The sequence below is a fragment of the Eptesicus fuscus genome, chromosome 6 (assembly GCF_027574615.1).
Source record: "Eptesicus fuscus isolate TK198812 chromosome 6, DD_ASM_mEF_20220401, whole genome shotgun sequence".
NCBI lineage: Eukaryota > Metazoa > Chordata > Mammalia > Chiroptera > Vespertilionidae > Eptesicus > Eptesicus fuscus.
In genome coordinates, this window is record NC_072478.1 from 35,221,810 (window position 1) to 35,243,211 (window position 21,402).

Here is a 21,402-nt window from a genome sequence, read left to right on the forward strand (position 1 = left end):
GTTCGCTCTTTCAGCTATATTGATAGAGAGATAAATTAATTAAAAGTGCTAAATTTTGTATGGATAGTTTTCTATGGTAAGAAATTAGAACTCCTATTATATAGTGCTTATGATGTTTGAAGAATAATGTTTAAAAATAAAAAAAATAAAGATGCAATTATTTTAGGTATCAACTAGGTTTCACAGTAATGGATTTTTTTTTCATGATAATTGAAAGGAAATGTGTGTAATTTAAAGGAAATTCCATCTTTTCTGTCCTTTTGTAACCTTTCCCCAAAAATAAGTTTGTCCACTGTATCTATTACCAATGAGTTTAAGTTCTTGTAAAAGTGCATTCATTTTATGAGTGCCATAATAGTGTTCAGGGACTATTCCTGCGTAATTCATATTTCTAGATTCAATCATGTTAATGTAGCATATGATTAGATAGATGCTATTCCATCTATTGAAATAGCCTGAAAGCATCCTGCTACCCTTTTAATTTAAGATTATGTCTGTTAAGATCTTTGCCTCATTGTCTTATTTTTCTTACTTTGAGTAATAGGTGAAGCCTAGCCAAATATAACGATGACATTGGTCTGGAAGATTTTTTAATTTCAAGCATGAGTAACTGGCGACTGGCTGTCTGAATGTGTTCTGAACTATCCTTATAAGCATGAATCAGAAACAGGGCATATTTATGGGAAAGGTTGCAGAAAGACAGGTATGCATGAAGGTTACACATCCTGGTGACCCCATCAAAAAGGTGAATAAGTCTCTGCCTAGTGCAGTCGTCTGGTTGGCTCTCAAAAAGAAACTGCAGATCCTTCTCACACAGGTGCAATTTCTTATCAAGCATATCACAAAGAATACAATTGTTTACTTGTGCTGTGGTGTCATGGTGTTGTTAAAACAAACAAGATGTGTAAAAGCATATTTCCAGTTCTATGGGGAAAAGTACCAAACAAACAAGATGTGTAAAAGCATATTTCCAGTTCTATGGGGGAAAATTGCCAAGGAGAAACAGATGCTAATGACAACAGGAAGAAAAGTGTATGTGGAGGAGGGAGTTGTCAGGCACATATTTCTGTATCTTCTCTTCTTTTTTGGGCCACGTATCTATGTAGAGTTTTCATTCATTCTAGCTAAGCCGATTGAAAGGTTAATTGTATTTTGTTTAGGTATTTAAACATTTGAGTTGGGAAAAAATGAGGAAGATTATAGGGCTGATTATAGTGTCAAAGACATATGTCACTTAGTTTAACCCTCCTCTTTCCACCTTCTGTAAAGCTAGTGTGTAATGCCACATGATCGTTATATGCACGTGGTCCTCTCAAGAGGAAGACAGGATATAGCATTCACTTGTTACCAGTTCAATTAAGCATGTTCGTTGGCCACCTACCATGACATAGAAATGATCTGATTATTGTGAATGGTTCCTAGCAATGGTGCTCATCTTCATGGAATTTACCATCCTGCACCTTTTTCTCAGAGAATTTGCTTTTCTGAAAGAATACACTCCAAAATGTAATTTCGAGCTCTAAAGAGAAAATGGGCAGCAAGATGGGAAATTGTGTACTGTAAGATGATTGGCATTAGTCATAATTTGTTCCTTACTCGTGGATTTAACACGTCAATTAGTGTTAAGTACGCGGCAATCAATTAAAATTGCAAATAGCTCTTCAGCTGTGATGCTGAATCTCTGACTGCTAAATGAGTGAACATTAACACTGACATGCTCTAGACCAGTTAGAGGACATGTTTCTGTGGCTGCGATAAAACTAGCAGCCTATCTACAAAACAAGCCACCCTAACCATGCTTCAGATGCGCTCAAACAAGCCAGATTGATGGGCACCGGGGCTGTGCCACAAGTGCCCTGTCAAATAGAACAGATGCAGGCAAAGAGTTAAGCAGTCCTGTTGTTTAGGGAGTCAGAAAATGGAAAATTCCTATTTGACAGTTATATATAATATATACATATGTATGTGTGTGTGTGTATATATATATATATATATATATATATATATATATTTCAAGATTTTGTCCTAAAAATAAAAGAAAGATTGTTTTTCTCTCAATCTCATCAAGGAGGCTTGAGAACAAACTATTTGCTTTATGGGAGAGTATGAGGAAACAGACTTATTAGCACGTATATATTATTATAATCTACACCGTCTTCTTAAAACTCTCCTTAGGAATTTATTGGACTATTGCCAGCACTCCAGGGACTAGCTAAAGCTGAAGACAAATAATCCTGCCATAATGGTCTCTTTAGATTTAATTAACAAAAATCAGCTTATAACATATATCAACATTAAGCAGATAAACTGCACATATTCACAGATAAGTCCTGGGAAACCTTTATCTGTGAAACACATGCAATTTATGTACAGATGATAATGAAGACTTATTTTTCTTCTCAGGGTAAGGAAGACATTTGGGAGTTCTTGCTTCTTCCAGCCCTTACTGGAATTCTTCTCTCCACAGACTTTTGGAATTAGAGAAGAATTCCTCTCTACTTTCCCCTAACAGAATTCTCATCTCCTCTCTCCACTGGAGTTGCCTCCAGTCCCCTAATGATATTAGGCAGGAAGTGGCTTCACTTACAAACTTCCAAGAATCCAGGGCTCTGGCATGCGACCCGCCCCCAGAAGTAATAAGAGAACAGCCAGACCCCTCTCTAAGCTGATAAGATTTAACCCTTTTCTTTGGTGGGAGCCATTTTGTTTGCTTTAGGTTGTTCTTCTACTGTTTTTTGTTTTTTGTTTTCTAGAGTAATTTTTTATCCTCCTTAGGGCTTCCTGGGGTTTCTGCTCACTCAGTCTTTCGACAATCATTTACCATTTTAATATACCTTGTATAATACACTCGTTACATACTCATCCCAGAAGCAGCTACTAAAAAGGCTAAACATTTTTCTTTCTTAATTGAATTTATTGGGGTGACATTGGTTAATAAAATTATATAGTTTTTAGGTGTAAAATGCTATAACACAGCACCTGTATATTGTATTGTGTGTTCACTACTCAATGTCAAGTCTCCTTTCATCACCATTTATCCCCTCTATACCATCTTCTGCTTCCCTCTACCCCTTTCCACTTTGGTAATCACCATACTCTTGCCTTCGTCTATAAGTTTCTTTTTTATTTTTTTTCTTAATCCTCATTTTTTCACCCAGCCCCAAAGGCTGAAAATTTTGATTCTAAATATATTTCACTCTTTATCATAATTTAACTTGCTCTAAAGATAATTGCTATTCCTCACCCATGCACTATAAAATTAAATATGATTAATCAAAACCTGACAGCAGAAATGAATATGCTCTGCATTCCTTTTTTGCTTTAGTTTTCTCTAAGGCAGTGTTTCTCAACCATTTTTTTTTTCATTATGCCTTTCCAAGGAGTCTTTTTTGACATCTTTTCCCCTAATTGCCTTCTCCATGAAGTTTTAATACTTCCTCTATAGTGTATATCTGTTTATATACTCTATGTAGATCTTTGAATTATACATACAAGGAGTAAGATATTTTTCACCCACCGAGAACCAATTATTGCTCTCTTGGGAAAAATATTGTTCTAGCTGAGAATGTGTTCTCCAAAGTACATATTTATAGGGGTGCTCCTGAGTACACTTGCCCAAGGCCAATATTTCTATCCTCATTGCTTGGTAGCATATGGAACAATAGGAGAAAATAGGTCAGAAGCACTGGGTATTCTTAGAGAAAAAGAGATATATTTTTATGCCCCCTAGCTATTTGCAAAACTATTAATATGTGTGGATTGGAGACTAAATTATATTCTCTCTTCATTAACATATGAATCTCAACGTTTTTATAAGATGTTATTTTCCAAACTTTATGTGTGCCCCCCTCCCCCGCCACACACACACACCTATACTAACTGCGAGTACATTCAGATGTGTTTCAAATTTATTTTCCATGTTTGACACATGGGCCAGATTTGTTTCCTTTTCCTGCTTCTGTGATAATGTTAATGTTTTCATTTTACTCATATAACCAGCATTGCATCATATCTTTCACTATTTGATAAAATCATTCTCAAAATATTTCCCATGGAGTTCATCCTCAAGCCTGGCCCAGTGGCAACAAACTTTTATGAAATACACATAATACATAAGACATGACTATCATGGCGTAGCCAGAGGAATGTCCTGTAAAGGTGTAGTTTACTAAAAAATAGATCAATAGATGATAGATAGATAGATAGATAGATAGATAGATAGATAGATAGATAGATAAGCTTCTCTTTTTCCTTGTTAAGGTTGTATAAGAATAATTTTTTATCAAGAAGAAACTGTGCCTCAGGTAGATTCCTGAGGGGGAAAGTTCTTCGCAAGACACTTTTAAGAACTTCCTGAAAACTTCATCAAGAACTTGAGGATCAACCCATCTACTAGTAAAGCTTCCAGGAGACAGATGCCAGGGCCCAGACACCTGGCCTCTGTTCTCATTCCCACCCCATAAACCAGGATATGGCTTGGTGGTACTATTTTCAAAAACATGCTGCCAGTTGCAGATGCTTGGAGTTTTCCAAATCCTCCCAAGTCTTATCATTCCAATGCTAGAAATTTCACTCTTTCCCAATTTGGACCCTAACATACACATATGTCACCCTGCAAGTGAGTGAATATAATGAATGCACTTTCTAGTTTAGTAGCCCAGAGGGCCATCCTTTGACTCTAATTTTCAACCATACAATCCTTACCCCTGAAGCTACAGAAGATACTCTGAGAAAAATCATGACAAATCCCTGGCTCTCCAGCCATACCCTAACCTACAAATTTAAATTTCTGAGCTGGATATTATGTCTTTTAACTGCCAGTACAGATAGAAGCAGGCAGCCCACTTCTCATTTCTTGAATCCTTTATGCCTATAACATTACTGTATTTTGCTATGGACTTTTAACACTTGGTCTGCAAAATGATATACTTACTTTAGATGGTCATAGGTAAAAATTTTAGTAAACTTCACCACTGGTTTCTATGCACTACTAGCGTTCTCTCCTTCAAGGATTGAAATATACACGACCTTCAAAGACAAGCAGGCCAAACAGTCCGTGGTTCTCATTCTTTCAGCTTCACCACTGGTGACAAATAGTGGTCCAGCTGGTGTTCAGTGGCTGAAACAGAAACTACTTCACTGCCCTGGCATGTGTGGCTCAGTCTGTAGAAACACCATCCCTTGCACCGAAAGGTCATAGTTCAATTCCTGGTCAGGGCACATACATGGTTTTGGGTTCGATCCCCCCTACTGTCAATGTTGCCCTCTCTCCTCCTCCTCCTCCTCCTCCTCCTCCTCCTCCTCCTCCCCTTCTCCTCCTCCTCCTCCTTCTCCTCCTCCTTCTCCTCCTCCTCCTTCTCCTCTTCCTCCTTCTCCTCCTCCTCCTTCTCCTCCTCCTCCTCCTCCTCCTCCTCCTCCTTCTCCTCCTCCTCCTCCTCCTTTTCCTCCATTTCCTCCTCCTTTCCTCTCTCTAAAAATCTATGAAAACATCTCCTTCAGATGCATGGTGAGGGATTAAAAAAAAAGAAAAAAAGTCTAGGCTCTTGCTGTCTGGTCTAAGTTAACATCAAGCTCCCAAAGAGAAGAAGCTTGATTATGTTTCCTCTTGATCAAAAGATGGGTTAATTTAAGAGGCAGGTTATCTACTCCACATACAGTCAACATGCAAAGGTGATGCCAGCCTAGGATAACTGCAATAGACATTCCCATTTAAAAAAAGAGGGGGTGGGGGTGAGCCCTCACCAGTTTTGTTCATCAGCCTGTGGACTGAAGGGTCCCAGGTTCGATTCCAGCCAGGGGCACATGCCCGGGTTGCGGACTTGGGGGAGGGGGCAGCCAATTAATGATTCTCTCTCATCATTGATGTTTTTATCTCTTTCTCCCTCCCCCTTCCTCTTTGAAATCAATAAAAATATCTTTTAAAAATAAATAAATAAAAAGGGGTGGGGGTGAGAGTACATTGTAGTTATTGAATCAACTGATTCAGAGCAATTATAAAGTCCGGGCAAGCATATCCCTCCAGTTACATGACTAGGATCCAATCCCCTTTCCTGCAAATGATTCTTCCTGGACCTTGACTCACCATTTGGGCTCCTGGTTCTGTGTTCTGAGTAATCTTTACTTTTTTTGTAAAAAATGGGCCATGCTTGCTGCTCATTTTCCTTTCATTCTACCTACCAGTAGGAATTTGAGAACCTTACAAGTTGTTTGCACTTTGAACTGTCCATGTCCATTTTAATAGAAGCTGATGGTGTTTCTACCAATTGAATTCTCTTACCATTTCTGTGGGCTTCCTAAGTGTGTTACCACCATTTCTGTGGGCTTCCTGGTTGAGAAAATTTATGAAGTAACTTTTCAATTTTCTGAACTATATACAGGAGTTTCATAGCCATACCCTGGAGATCTTTACCCTGAGTCCATTAAAATAGTAAGATATTGCTTGGAATCTCCTTAGCCAAATATAATAGTTCATTAGTTGCATTTTCTATTTCCCACATTACTGAGATGACAGTGTTGTCAAACTTTCTGCCACCACAAAACAAAGGTGTTGTGTGTTTTTCCCATACTCTAATGACAATTCCCTCCTCATCCTTTCAGCTATCCCAAAAGTCTCCAAAACCTTCAAGCTTCTGCCTGCTGCCTGGTCCCAAAGTCCATTGCACATGGGTTAAGTTATTTTCTTACTGCAGCACCCATTTCCAGTTACCTAATTCTACTTTGGTTATTGCTGCATAACACACTACCCCCAAACTGAGTGTCTTATAAAAACAAACATTTTAGTATAGCTCCTAATTTTATAAGTCAGGGGTTTGGGCAGGTCTCCTGGGACTTTTGTACATGGTTTCAACAGAAGTCACTCAGTGGAATTCAGCTGGGGTGGGCATAGTACCTGGAAGAAAATAATCTGCCACCTTCAAAGAGACCTTGACTTCGAGGTGGTATCATTTGTTGTAAGCAGTATATTGTGTGTCATGCAGTGACAGCTCAAGACCTCGATAAAAATTAGGGAGAGCTCACTTTTTGTTTCTGGCCCTATAAAATGGGATTGGTAAAGAAAATTTATTCCATGTATTCTCATCAGTTAAAATGATTTTTCCATCATGAAAGTATCCAAGTATAAATAGAAAAATAATTTTATAGAGGAAATAATATATCAATAGGTTCAGAAATGGACCAGGACAAAACTATAATGTAGAAATAAAATAATCACATTTAAGTATTTCTGAAAGTTTTAACATCTACATTGTGCTAAAACCACCATAGGATTTGCATTTCATAAAATATGCATGTACTCAAATTTATAAATTCAAATAGGAAAGCACACCTACAGGTTGCCAACTATTTCATGAAAAGTAAAAATTCATGGAAATTTGACAACTTATCTTTTGCCTGTGATGATACTCTATACCCAACTACTTTTAAATGTGTCAGCATAATCCCAAATATCTGTAAATAGAGAAACACTAGAGGCCCTGTGCATGAAAATTCGTGCACTGGAGGGGGGGTTCCTCAGCCTGGCCTGTCCCCTCTCACAGTCCAGGAGCCCTCAGGGGCAGGAGGCGACCCAGCGATCAGGGGAAGGTGATGCCCATCACACCTCTGCTGCTGCCACTGCCAGCAGTGCAAACCTCAGCCAGCCCTGGTTACCTGAGCCTCAGGCGGCCCTGGGCAGCTGCCATCTGAGGCTTGCCTGCACCTCAGGCTGGCCCTGGGTGGCTGGGCAGCTGACATCCGAGGCTTGCCTGCACCTTGGGGCCAGCCCTGGGCGGCTGGGGGGCTGAGGGGACTGGGGGACTCTGGAGGCAGGCGGGCCCAGCCTTGCCGCATGCCTGCCGCCCTGGTGGGGCTGAGGGGACTAGGCATTGCCATCTTGTGGCTGTGGGCGCCTTCATCTTTGAGGGCGTGGCAGTCATTTAGCATATTCCCTCTTTATTAGATAGGATTAAAATGTGTGGTTTTGTCTACCAAGAAGTAAAATACCTAATGATTGATTATATTTTCTTTTTAATTCTGATTTTGGTGGGTTGCATATGTACTATTTAGGTAATGTACTTAAGAATAAGTTGTAGATTTTTAAAGTGGTTATTTCATTTGGTGCAGAAGAAGCAAAATTTTATCTATTACTCTCAAGAATTATCCTCAATAAGGCTGCAATAATCAATAGTTGTTTCTAAAAGAAGTAAATTCCTCTACAGCTTTAAAATGTAGTTCCTGCACAGCTTCTTGGCAAATCTCCAAATCAACAAATGGCTAATTAAAAATTATCTGGATTGCTCAGAAGGAAAGCTCATTCTAAAGACAATTTAATTTAATCTTGAACATATAATAATTAACTCACTAAAACTTTTCAAATGGGAGTTTATTTTTCTTTCAGTATTCATCCTGTATTAGTAAGTAATATTCAATATGAACCCTCATGAATCAAAAGCTTGCCAAAAGACTATAAAGGATTTTCAGAAAAACCACTGGAAATTTAAACATCAATTAAAATGTAAAAGTGTGATAAGGTAACAAGCCTCAGTGTTAAGAACAATTTGAAAATACTCATTGAAATAATTTATTTGCACGAACATTTTTTTCTGCTGAAGATAAATGTAAAAACAAATACAATAAAAATCCTTTGCCAATAACATCTATTCCTTTGCTTTTATTTATTAAACCATTCCTTTCCCCCAAACCCAAGCTGCTAGTGTCATTAAAATGTGATTTAATAGTTCATTAAAGTTGTGAAGGGAAGTATGAAGATTACCACAAAATAACAGATGTAGGTATATAATTAAAAAGTTTGTAGGTATACAAGTAAAAATCTCAGTATATTTAAACTAGAAACACTTAAGGTAATTATACTAGTTTGTATAATTTATTTACTTTAGTAATATTTGATGTTATATAAGCGCAGAATAAATCTACCTTTATTATTCAGTTCTGTAGTATTAGTCCCAAATCTATAATAATAAAAGCATAATATGTTAATTAGAATGGATAGCCGAACAACCTTCCAGACATCCTTCCAGAGGAAGCCACCACAGCAGGGGCTGAGGAAGAGGCAGTTAGGGGAGATCAGGCAGGCAGGCAAGCAGTTAGGGGCTAACATACAGGCAGGTGAGTGGTTAGGGATGATCAGGCAGGCAGGCAGAGTGGTTAGGGGCAATCAGGCAGACAGGTGAGTGGTTAGGGGTGATCATGCAGGCAGGCAGAGTGGTTAGGGGCGATCAGGCAGGCAGGCAAGTGGTTAGGGGCGATCAGGCCAGCAGGCAGGCAAGCAGTTAGGAGCCAGTGGTCCCGGATTGTGAGAGGGTGCAGGCTGAAATGAGGGACCCTGCCATGCACGAATTTCATGCACCAGGCCTCTAGTTACATATTATAGTAAAATCAGACCTGATTGGTAGGAAACAACTAGAGATGCTCTGACAGTGTCAGATTTTGCTATCATGAAAAATACTTGTAATGTAAGATGAAGCTATTAGGTCTAAAAATATTCCTGAAAACTTACAAACAAGGCAAATTTTAAATCAGCATTTTTCCAATTTCAAATTATATCTAAGGCATGTAGCTTCATGCCCAAAAGTTAGTAATCATTCAATTAATAGTAGTTATTAACTTCATCTTTTATGTTAATGGTGGATTGTGATTTTACATATTATTATATATACTAGAGGCCCGATGCAAGAAGATTTGTGCAAGAATGGGCCTTCCTTCTGCTGGCTGCCTGCACTGCCTTTGCTCTGGCCGGAGCCGCCTTTTTGCTCCAGCCCTGGAACTGCCTTTCCACCTTCCTATGCTGCCCAAAGGCCTGGAGCAGCTGGGGTGGTGCGGAATGCCTGCGACACAAGCATCCCGCCTCATCCCCGGCTGCTTGGTGCCTGTGTATGCAAATTAACCCACCATCTTTGTTGGGTTAATTTGCATCATAACTCCTGATTGGCTGGTGGGCATCACAAAGGTACAGTTAATTTGCATCTTACTCTTTTATTAGTGTAGATGGTATTTATTTCTGAAAACATTTTTCTTTGAAATTATATCAATTTACATTTATAATTCTCTCAATGAGACCTTTCAATTTTTTGGTATATTAAACAGATGATCTCTATGTCCTTAAAAACAATTTAAAAACAGATGTAAAATAAACCTTGGAAATATAATGCTAAGTACAAGGGCCAGACATAAAAGCCACATATTATATGATTTTATTGATATAAAATATTCAGAGTAGGCAAATATATAGAGATAGAAAGTAGATTAGAGGTTGCTAGGGGCTGGAGGGATGGGGGAATGGGAAGTAACAGCTTAGGCCAAGGTTTCCTTTTGAGGTGATGAAATGATCTGGAAAATAGATAGTGGTGATTGTTACACAATATTGTGAATGTACTAAATGTCACTAATTGTAAAGATTATATGTATATATTTGACCAAATTTACTAGTAAAGAAAAAAAGGCACATATGATAAGACATATAACACAGTTTACACCAGACATTCAAGAAACACACTAGTTGTAAGATCTTCAAAAATTATTTTATGATACTATTATCTGTCCTTTAAAGTATGAATGTGTCTCAGCTATTCTCAGAAAATTTTTCTTTCTAATAGTGGGTTCTTAGAATTTCTTGTTTGATTTGAAGAGCTTTTGTAGCATTGATTGAAAATAGGATGTTACAAAGACTAAATAATAGTTCATTTTCCAAAATCTCTTTTTATGATCCAAATCATACATTCCAGTAATGGAACAACAATTGTTTAATGGAAGTCCCCCAAATAAATAATAATTGCTTTATAAGAGGATCATTGCCAACATGTCAGTAAACACACACATTGCAAATTAGTAAGTGCTATGTATAAATAAATGGTTATGTTCATTTTAATATGCCAATCCAAACAAGTGAACACATTCTATGTTGGATATAAATGTCGATATACACTGAGTGGCCAGATTATTATGATCTCTAAACGCATAATAATCTGGCCACTCAGTGTATATCCTATATAATAAAAGGATAATATGCAAATTGTCCCCTCGACCAGGAGTTCGACCAGGAGGCAGGCCAGCCAACCGCCAATGTCCCCTCCCCCTGGCCAGGCTGGCTGGACCCCACCCATGCACGAATTCATACACCGGGCCTCTAATACACACACACACACACACACACACACACACACATACATACACACACACACACACACTGAGTGGCCAGATTATTATGCGTTCAGAGATCATAATAATCTGGCCACTCAGTATAAATTTTGGGTCATGGATGAAAGTAGTAGTAACAGAATTTCCAAGTCTATGTTGCCTAAACCAGAGAAAACATATAAACTTTCTTTTCCTACTTGTTGGAATACAAAATGAAGTGGACAGAAGTTTAGGAACTGATTTGGGCAGAAATATGAGGCAGGAAATCATGTCATCCCTCCCACCCCACCCCTTTATCTACAGGTTTGTTGGCACAACTTGCTATGAAGGGGAGAGAGAGCATTCTTCCTGGCTATCTAGCCCCATTTGTGAGAAGGCTGAGAACTGGGCATGGAATTTGCCAAGGGGAATTGAGTAGGAATGCAAGAAGTGAGCGTTGGGAGGCAGAAGGGTGTCTCTAGGCAAGTGGGGTCTCGGGGAGCACTGCCATGAGCACATAAAGGCTGAAATAACTTGTTACCTTACACCCAAAGAGCTGCATAAATTACTATTTTTTTTTTCAATAAAAGGAAGCAGTTTCTGGCTCTATGTAGGTCTTTACCTTTAAATCCAGGCATGCCCAAACTGAATAAATGATATTAGTTGGAATAAATATCTACTGACTTCTGGAATAATAATCCAATGAACTAAGTTTACCTCTCCAGAAATCAAGCACTGCACAGTGTTCTGAATGAAATAGAGCTGATCCTTCAAGAACATGGTCTTGAACTGAGTGCGTGCACTTAAACACGGGTTTTTTTTCAATAGAATTGGCCCTTCCTATCCCAGTTTCATATAGTGGATCAAAACCAGTATTTACACATCCCCAACTACTCTTTCCAATCGTGGATTCCCAGCCACAGATGGAAAATACTATTTTTGATCTTTGGTTGGTTGAATCTGCAGATGCAAAACCTGTGAATGCAAAACCTGCTGATGCGAAGGGCTATCTCTAGTTAGGTTTGGGGGGAGTAAAAAGTCATACCTGGATTTTTAACTACAGGGGTTGGCACTCTACCACCTTGTATTGTTCAAGAGTCAACTGTATATCTTTTTATTGTTTTGCCAGTGGTTTAATTTTCTATCTTGCTATTGCTTGTTTTTCGTCCCCCTCAGTTCATATGTTGAAAGCCTAGTCCCCGCAAAGGGCATGGTATTATTAGTAGGTGGGACATTTGGGAGGTGCTTGAGTCTTGAGGGTTGGAACACACATGAATGGGATTAGTGCTCTCATAAAGAGATCCCATAGAGCTCCCATCACCTTCTGCCATGGGACAGTACAATGAGAAGTCTGCAACCCAGAGGAGAACCCTCACTTATTGGCACCCTAATCTCAGACTTCCAGCCTTCAGAACAGCGAGTAATAAAAACGTTCACTGTTTATAAGGCACCTGGTCTATGGTATTTTATTATAGCAGCCTGAAAGGACTAGAATCAATCTTACATTTAAACACAGTTTCCTAGATGAGACATATAGAATGTTATTTCACTGATTCAACACACGTTTGTTCTGACCAATCCTAATACACTAGTGGCCTGATGCACAAAATTTGTGCACTGGAGGGGGCTGTCCCCGCAGCCTGGCCTGTGCCCTCTCACAGCACGGGAGCCCTGTGATCAACTGGCCCAAAGAGGTGGGCCCCGCCCACCCATCTGGGGCTCCTCAATGGACTGCCCCAAAGAGGTAGGCCGGAGCCGGGGTCCCACCTCCGCGGGACCCCCAGTGGAAGCTGCGCTGAGCAGCCACCGGGACCCGCCCCCGCACCACGCACTCAGCGTCAAGCCCTGCCCATCCTGGTGATGGATTGTGACAGGGTGAGTGCATGACGACAACCTAGCCTTTTATTAGTATAGATTAGATGAATTTTAATAATGATTATTTCCTTTAAATACTATTATTATAAAAATGCTCTCAAGTTCTACAAAACAGGGATGCATTTTATTTATATTTAATATTCTACAAATTTTTGAGAGTCTACTTTACTTTTTGTGAATTCTTCACTTTGTATTTCCCATAATTGATACATAACTAGGTTTCCTTTAAAATTCTTCATAATTAAAAAGTGATGCTGCCCTTTTCTAGAGAATATATAAACATATGGATACTGAAGCAGGCAAGGAGAGATTTGAAATAACCTTTCTGAGCTTCTAAATAGTTCTTATAAAATGGCTTTTTCCCCTGTTGGTTTAGTAACTGAGAACTGGAAGGCACTTTCCCAATGGGCCATTATTTCAGTCAGTGGTCCCAGCCGACCACCCTCCCTGTGGTGGGGATCGTAGAGCAGATGGTACAGGCAACATGGGGGATATTATGGAGATGAAATTGGAGCAATTATTCCACTGCTGAGTATTAGTATTCTGCACTTTGTGATGCGTGGTAAACCTATGTTGTGTAGTACTTCAGAATTAGAAAATCTTACAAAAAGTAAACCAACGAAGTAATGGTCAGGGAGTTTGCCCTCTGTCCTTATTTCTTTGAGAAAAGAAAGCTATTTTCTGATCATTTTTGAAATTAACCAGTATCTCTGATTAGGACTCCTAAAAACAGGAAGAATTTTGAGTTAATTTTTCCACTTGGCTAGGAATCCACGGATGTTTGCCTTATATGTTCTGCCCTCTAGACCAGTGGTCGGCAAACTCATTAGTCAGCAGAGCCAAATATCAACAGTACAACGATTGAAATTTCTTTGGAGAGCCAAATTTTTTAAATTTAAACTTCTTCTAACGCCACTTCTTCAAAATAGACTCACCCAGGCCGTGGTATTTTGTGGAAGAGCCACACTCAAGGGGCCAAAGAGGCGCGTGTGGCTCGCGAGCTGCAGTTTGCCGACCACTGCTCTAAACTATTTGACAAAAAGAATGAATTATTGTAGGGATTTCATAAAAAAATGAGAATGTGCATGTATTAAAATCCATTCAAAAATATAAATGTATCAGTTTGCTATTGCTGCTCTAGCAAATTGCCACAGATTCAAATTCAGTGGCTTAAAAACAACACCAATGTATATCTCATGATTCTGAAGGTCATTAATATCTCTGTCCTAAAATATTATGATTCCATATAAGTATCATGAATTATGAATTCAATACATGTCTAGATTTTAGAAATGAGAACTATAAATATTGATTTCACTCTCAATATGTATTATCTCATATTTATTATTGCCTTTTTTGTACTCACATATAACTGTTCTACATAAGTCCATCTAAAATGTTTTTGCATATGCTGCACACACATCCATTAGTCTCTGCTTTGCAAAGCTGTTTCCTTCTCCAGTCCATGGTCTTTCCATTATAAGCAAGTTATTTCAAATTGCATTGCAAGGACTTCTTTTAAGGTGGTATTATTTTACTATGTCATTTTATGTACCCTTTGCACATTTTCACAATCAGGATTCAAAAGCAATTACTCTAATTGGTTGCTGGGTATAAATGGGATATGTTGGCTATAAAGAATCAGCCTTAAAAATTATTTTTTGAAATGCTGACTTTGGTTGTGTAAGAGAGAAGCTTCTCAGCACAATGTTCATTTGCAAGCAGGGCAAAACCCAACTATGAGGAGTGTTACAACGTAACTTTCTAGGTTTTTAGGAGATGGTTATTTTTGAGTTTTGCTTTGGTCCCTGGCCCTAAATCAAATACCTAAATGTGCTCAGAAACAAAGATGTTTCTGGCTATTGAAAGAAAGAGCACAATGGATGCAGGTGAACACGGGGCTTTGGTTGCAGGTGACAGCTGATTTTTTTCTTGAAGGAAACTTTGGTGACTTTTTTAGCTCACTCTTAGAGCAAAGAGTGCTTCTGGAAGATCTGAGATTGTGTTTATAAAGTTTATCACTAAATCAATAGCATAGGGACAAAGAGATTGAGCCAATTTTATTATACATTCTGAGCTTAAAATTCATTTTATTGTATCCTCACAGTCTGAATGACTACAGAGTGTTCTCAGTTAATAACTTAGTTACAGCATAAAAATACTTCAATTGTATATAGTCCAAAAGGAAGTTCTTTCCTAGTCAGTTATTTTTTCCCCTGGCAGGTATCACTTGTCTTGCTTCTCCGATAGGTAAGGCGGAGAGAAACTGACTTTAGTCTAATTACCAACTCTTTTGGTGGTGGTTAGAGCTGAGGCACAGACAGCAGAATGGCGAGGGACACAAGAATTGGCCACCCTGGAGGTGTGCTTCATGGTACTCTGAACTCTAGCCAGGAGAGGATGACCTGAGCTTGTCTGGTAGGAGCTCACTCATATATTCCCATTTACAGGTTCTACACACCCTTCGGGTTGGTAAGATTTCCACACTATCGTAAGCTCTATGGTAAAGAAGCTGAAGTGAACTCTGCTCCGTTGGTACTTTTCAAGATACATGGGGCACCTCGCAGGCAGAAAATATATTCTTTGGTGTGTAACATCAGCTACAGTTAGAAGATAGAGGACTCGGAGCACAAAAAGTGATTAAGGGAACATACAGATTTGTTACATTCACTACGCACTCTGAGTTAGACCTACCTGCAAGATAAACCATCTACCGGGTCTAATATTATGGAAACATCCTTTGTGATGGCTTGGTTACTATATTCTGACAAGTAATAATTTGGTATTCAAGGAATAAAAAAATAGATAAAAACTAGTGTTCAGTTTCTCTGAATGTCTTCAGCCTATTTTTTCATGCAAATGAAGCTTTCTAAAAATGTTCACATTACTCAGGCTTGTAATGAAATTTACATGTTTATTTGCTCATTTCAAAAATCTAAGGCAAAAGTTGTATTTGTAATGTGTACACAGTATATGGCTATAAGCATTATCTATGACACCTAGCTATCGGTCTTTTCATTTTATACATTAGTCCAGAATTTGTGAACAAGAATTTGGCTGAAATCAGTGACTCTTTCCCTTTTTAATTTAACTATGAAAGGTCTAATTTGGATATCTCATGAGCTAAATCTTTTTAAGGAATTGCTGGCAATAATGTGCCTTTATTATTCTTTTATTACTCTAAAGTCACCTGTTATTTTTCCCAAGTCACCTATTTTATAGAATTTACATGCTATATTAAACATGAGACTATGTGTCTTCATTATCAAAAAGTATATATGGTCATTTTTGTAAAACAGAGAGCTTTCAAGAAAATTTCACTAAAGGCCTTCCAGATGCTCTTAGATACCCACTAAAAGAAATGGTTCTAGAAAATAAATGCAAAGCTGAAAATATTTTACTCCAGGTGTCAGGTAGCAAGCAGACCAATATTTTACTCTGACAAACCAGCAGAGTGAGTTTTGAATAGAACCACAAAACATACGTGTGATAAAATTGTGCTCCTCTGTGGCCGTTTCTTTGGAGGCATATAGATCACTGAGAACTCGGGGAAAGCCTCAGAAATAAAATGACTCTTGTCAGTAGTAATCAGTGATGATCGTGTGGGATGGAAGGCTCACAAGAATGTCAGTAGCTTTTGTTATAATTCAGAGAAGCCCCCCAAAATAGCACATAAGATTCTAAACTCTTTAAAGCAGAAGTCTCCCCCCTGCTTTTCCTTCTTTTATTGCAGGATTACAGAGTGAATATCTTTCTTCGTCAGAAATGGAACGATCCTCGCCTTGCATATAGTGAATATCCTGATGACTCTTTAGACCTAGACCCTTCCATGTTGGACTCCATTTGGAAACCTGACCTGTTCTTTGCCAATGAAAAGGGTGCCAACTTTCACGAAGTTACTACAGACAACAAACTATTAAGAATTTTCAAGAATGGAAATGTTCTTTATTCAATAAGGTGAGTCACAGACTTAAATTCCTGATTTTGGTGGAAAAGTATTGGGTTTTCTTTATTTGCTTTTATTGAGTGTTTTGAAATTTTTGATTAACTGCTTTCATTGTTCCACTTAAATTCCTTTAATGTACTATTTCCAAATATGTCTAATCAACAATAGCAGACCTAAGTTTTAGATCCAGAAACTGTATGAATAATTCTTGGAAATCCGCTTTTTTAACAAGTAGCCCAGGTTATTAATCAGCCAGGTCAGTGAGTGATTTAAGGGCAAATGAAATGGTAGCCAAATCATACACTGTGATTATATTTTTATGTATGCATACTCTTGTACTATTTATAGGTAAAGAAATACAGAGATTTGTTTCTCTGAGATCCATTTCCCATAAATTATTTTTCAACAATACGTATTTTTTTTTAGATTTCCTGAGCTTCTCTGACTATCCTTTAGAAAAGATTTTATTTGCATTTTAATTATTTAGAAGTTAATTCCTAGAAGATTGTGTAGCCTTTTAAAACAAATACCAAAATATAACAATAATTAATACCAAAACACAAACATCATGCTAATGTATTATGTTTTTCATATTTTCCTATTTCATGTGAATAAATTTCCTTTTAATACATACATTACTTCCTAAGGGTGATAAGGCGACATCACTCTACTCTGACACTTTTGTCACATTGCTGAAAACTGTCTAATATGTGTTAACATAATCCTGAATAATTCATTGCTACATAAGATATAAAGGAAGATTTCAGACTTCATCAGTAATTTATCCCTATGCTCCCAAATGAATAAATGACTTAATGGCGAATCCCAGGTGTAAGCAAGAGAATTTTGAACCGTTTTGGAAAATTACTATTAAAAGTATAAGAATCAAAAGATAGTGGGAAGATGGAACAGACATATGGTCTCTATTCCTTCTGTTAAATATAACTAAGAACCCTACACACAATATATATAACAAACTTAAAAAGACTCCCAATAGTAGCCATAAGAAAAGTAAGGACTTGGAACCTGAGGAAACAACATTATTATAATGCATGGAGTATAATAAAAATCCTAACATTCATGTCATCAGAGTCTCAGATAGAGAGGAAGAATAGGGTATAAAGCTAAAAAATATATTAGAGGAATTAAGGGCTGAAATATTTGTAAATTCTATAAAAGGCTTAAACCTCCAGATCCCAGGTATTGAATGACTCCCAAAGATATTTATACCAAGTCACATTACAGACAAACTTTTGAAAACTAAACAAAAATTTTGAAAGCATTTGGAGAGTAACAATACTTTACCTATGGAGAAAAAACTATTAGACTTTTTCATCAGAAATCATGGAGACCAGAAAGGATTGACACATTTTTTTAAGTGCTAAAGAAAAGAACTGTCATCCTAGGATCCTGTACTCACTGAAAATATCCATCAAGAATGAAGGGGAAGTCAGCTGAAACCGGTTTGGCTCAGTGGATAGAGTGTTGGTCTGCAGACTGAAAGGTCCCAGGTTCGATTCTGGTCAAGGGCATGTACCTTGGTTGCGGGCACATCCCCAGTGGGGGGTGTGCAGAAGGCAGTTGATTGATGTTTCTAACTCTCTATCCCTCTCCCTTCCTCTCTGTAAGAAATCAATAAAATATATTTTTAAAAAAAGGATGAAGGGGAAATCATATTTTTAAATAAAAGAATACTAAGAGAATTTGTCACATGTAGACCTATCTTAAAAGTGTAGCTACAGAAGTATTTCAAACAGAAAGGAAACAATAAAATGCCATTTATTCTCTCTAAACTGTCCATTGGGGGGATGGTATAGAGAGAATAAATGGCAATGAGAATAAAAAGAAAAAAGAAAAAGAAGGAACATTGGAACATAGAAGGTAGAAAGGAAACTAAGCAAAAATATAAGTAAATACAATAATAGATGTTTCTTCTCATCTTGAGTTTTCTTCATATTTGACAGTTGAAGCAAGAATTATAACATTGATGTAGGGGGGAATGAAAAGCAAAAGATAAGAAAACTTTAAAAAATAAATGTATGGGCATAAATTAACAAGACAGGTAATATTTAGTGTTGTCTAATACCCTTTTTTGTGGGCATATGACTTGACATTAACTCTTTGGAAATAAGTTTTTTATGATATATAAAAATATAAAATTCATTTATTCTTCAACTCAGCTATTTTACTTCTAGGAATTTACATTACTTATGTGTTTATGTACACATAAGATACATTTACAAAGATGCCCACTTCACCACAGAAATGGCAACAGCAAAAAGGTCCCCTAAATATTCACTAATAAGAATAAAGTAGAACACAATGATAGTCCCATATCATGAAACATTCTGCATGAGATAGATCTAAAGTTATTCATAAGAGAAGGCCTCCAAAATATATTTAAATTCAAGAGAAATGTTTTATGATTATTTGTACTTAAAACACTCTATATATGTAAGCATAACCGTGTATATAAAAATACACATCTATGTAAATCCATGCAAGAGTTCAGAAGGATGCCCAACAACTGGTAGAAAATAACCAACTATGGAAATAAATGATTGAATTTGGGTAGGAATAAAGGTGGCTGCAAGAATACATCACCAGATGGCATGAAATAATCATTTTGCAATCATGATATCTAGAATATTTTCATCAATAGAATTGAAATATCATGTGTGTGTGTGTGTGTGTGTGTGTGTGTGTGTGCTATATGATTATGGATATTTAGTTTTTTACCATCTTATTGGAATTGGAAAATGATGCCATACATTATGACTTGCTCACATTTCTTCTAATATTTTGAGGAAAATTATGGAATAATTCAGAATTGCATTTATGTCTTTTCAATATGAATTCAGATGAAACAGGATGATGTCTCCCAGCTCCCAGTTTTTGTTTGCTATATCCTGGCTCACATGATCAAAGACTAAATTTGTTTTTCTATGAGTTGTTTTTGGAAATCTCACAGTACTTTGAAATCTTCAATTGGCAAACAGTTTCTTTGTTAACAAAAGTTGTGCTAGAAAAAAAAATCTCATTCAATTTACAAATGGAGCATCTGTGATGTTTCATGAGAGATCTGGCTTTCCTACTTGTTTTAAGAAAGAAGCAGAATGTCCTGGCAAACCTGACCTATTTAACTTATCCATTTATCTGTACTTTCTCCTTCAACCCACTAAAACAAAGAAATAAACTAAATAAGGAATAAAATGGCATTGACACACAGGAGGGTGAAAGGAATGGAAAAGAAGACTGTGACAGATGAATGATGACAACATATTTTAGGAAGCTTGAAAGTGAAGGCACTCGGGAAAACTGACTTAATAGAAGAGATAGCTGAAATCTAAGCCAAAGTGAGAGAATTCAAAAGGAAGAAATATTACCCTCAAACTTTTAGAAATTTGAGGCAGCGAGGACTTCAGAAAGTAGGTACTAGACAAGAGATCACAGAAAAAGAGTCAACTTAAACTTTGTAGTAACATCAGCGAGCTTTGTATTCCTAATTTTCCACATCTACTAGTATATCCTTTAGATGAGGGGCTGCCTTTTTGCCTTCTGACCAGAGCAGAAAACCTCAGAGAGCTTTCTTTTAGACAGAAAACCTCAGAGAGCTTGTGCCAAGAACTTCACCCGTAGGGACTTCAGGCACAGCTGGGTCTGTCATTAGCATCTTACCAAGAAAATAAGGATTGCAAGGGATACACTAAATGGTGATACCCTTGTCCTCCCTAAAATGCTGAAAACCAGATCAAAACTTTTACTGAGCAGTAGTCAGAAGAATACACCTCTGGAGAAATTAACTTGCCCAACAGAAAAAAATACAGATATTGACATTTGAGGAACCTCCAATGAAAAATGGTGGTCATGTAATCATCTTACAGATAAGACTATTTATTACTCAATGAACCATCCATTACTAATTGAGCTCCAAATAGTTTTTAGTGCTTTGTTCTTATATATAAACAGACATTTGAGGACATCTTATAATATTGTCAAGAATAAAAAAAAAAAAAGATGTCAGAAGAAACATGCAAAGAAGATAAAGATAAAAGAGGAAAATTAAAGAAACAGAAGGAGATGAATGATTTAAGGGGAAGTGCAGGGAGCAGAAGAGACCATAAAAAAAAATCCTCTGGACAGATGAGACAACTGGATACATGAAATAAGATACTTCTAGGAAAGGAAAATGAGTCATTCAGAGCATAATAAGAACAAATAGTAAGCCAAAGTGCGTGTGTGGGGGGAAATAGAATACTTGGAATGATGAAGTAAAGAAGTCTCCCAAGACGTAGAAGCAAGATACCAAGAAATAGAAACCAGAGAAATGACTTGAAAAGCACAACATCAATTCAAGTCCAATATACGATTAGTGGGTGCTGACTGAGGACACAAAATTCCTGGGTTGGAGACAAAGGAATTTATTACTCACTGCCAGAAAGCAACACAAGCACCCCCATATTTGTCTTACT

At 37.4% G+C, this 21,402-nt stretch overlaps 1 protein-coding gene across 2 annotated transcripts in view; it reads left to right on the plus strand.

The window, feature by feature from the left end:
- Positions 1-21,402, plus strand: part of GLRA3 (glycine receptor alpha 3) — a 133,597-nt gene that overhangs the window by 45,230 nt on the left and 66,965 nt on the right. For both annotated transcript variants that reach the window (XM_008155249.3, XM_008155250.3), the window contains exon 4: positions 16,718-16,941. In XM_008155249.3, coding sequence (XP_008153471.1) covers positions 16,718-16,941 — 224 coding nt within the window. The remainder of the gene's footprint in view (positions 1-16,717; positions 16,942-21,402) is intronic.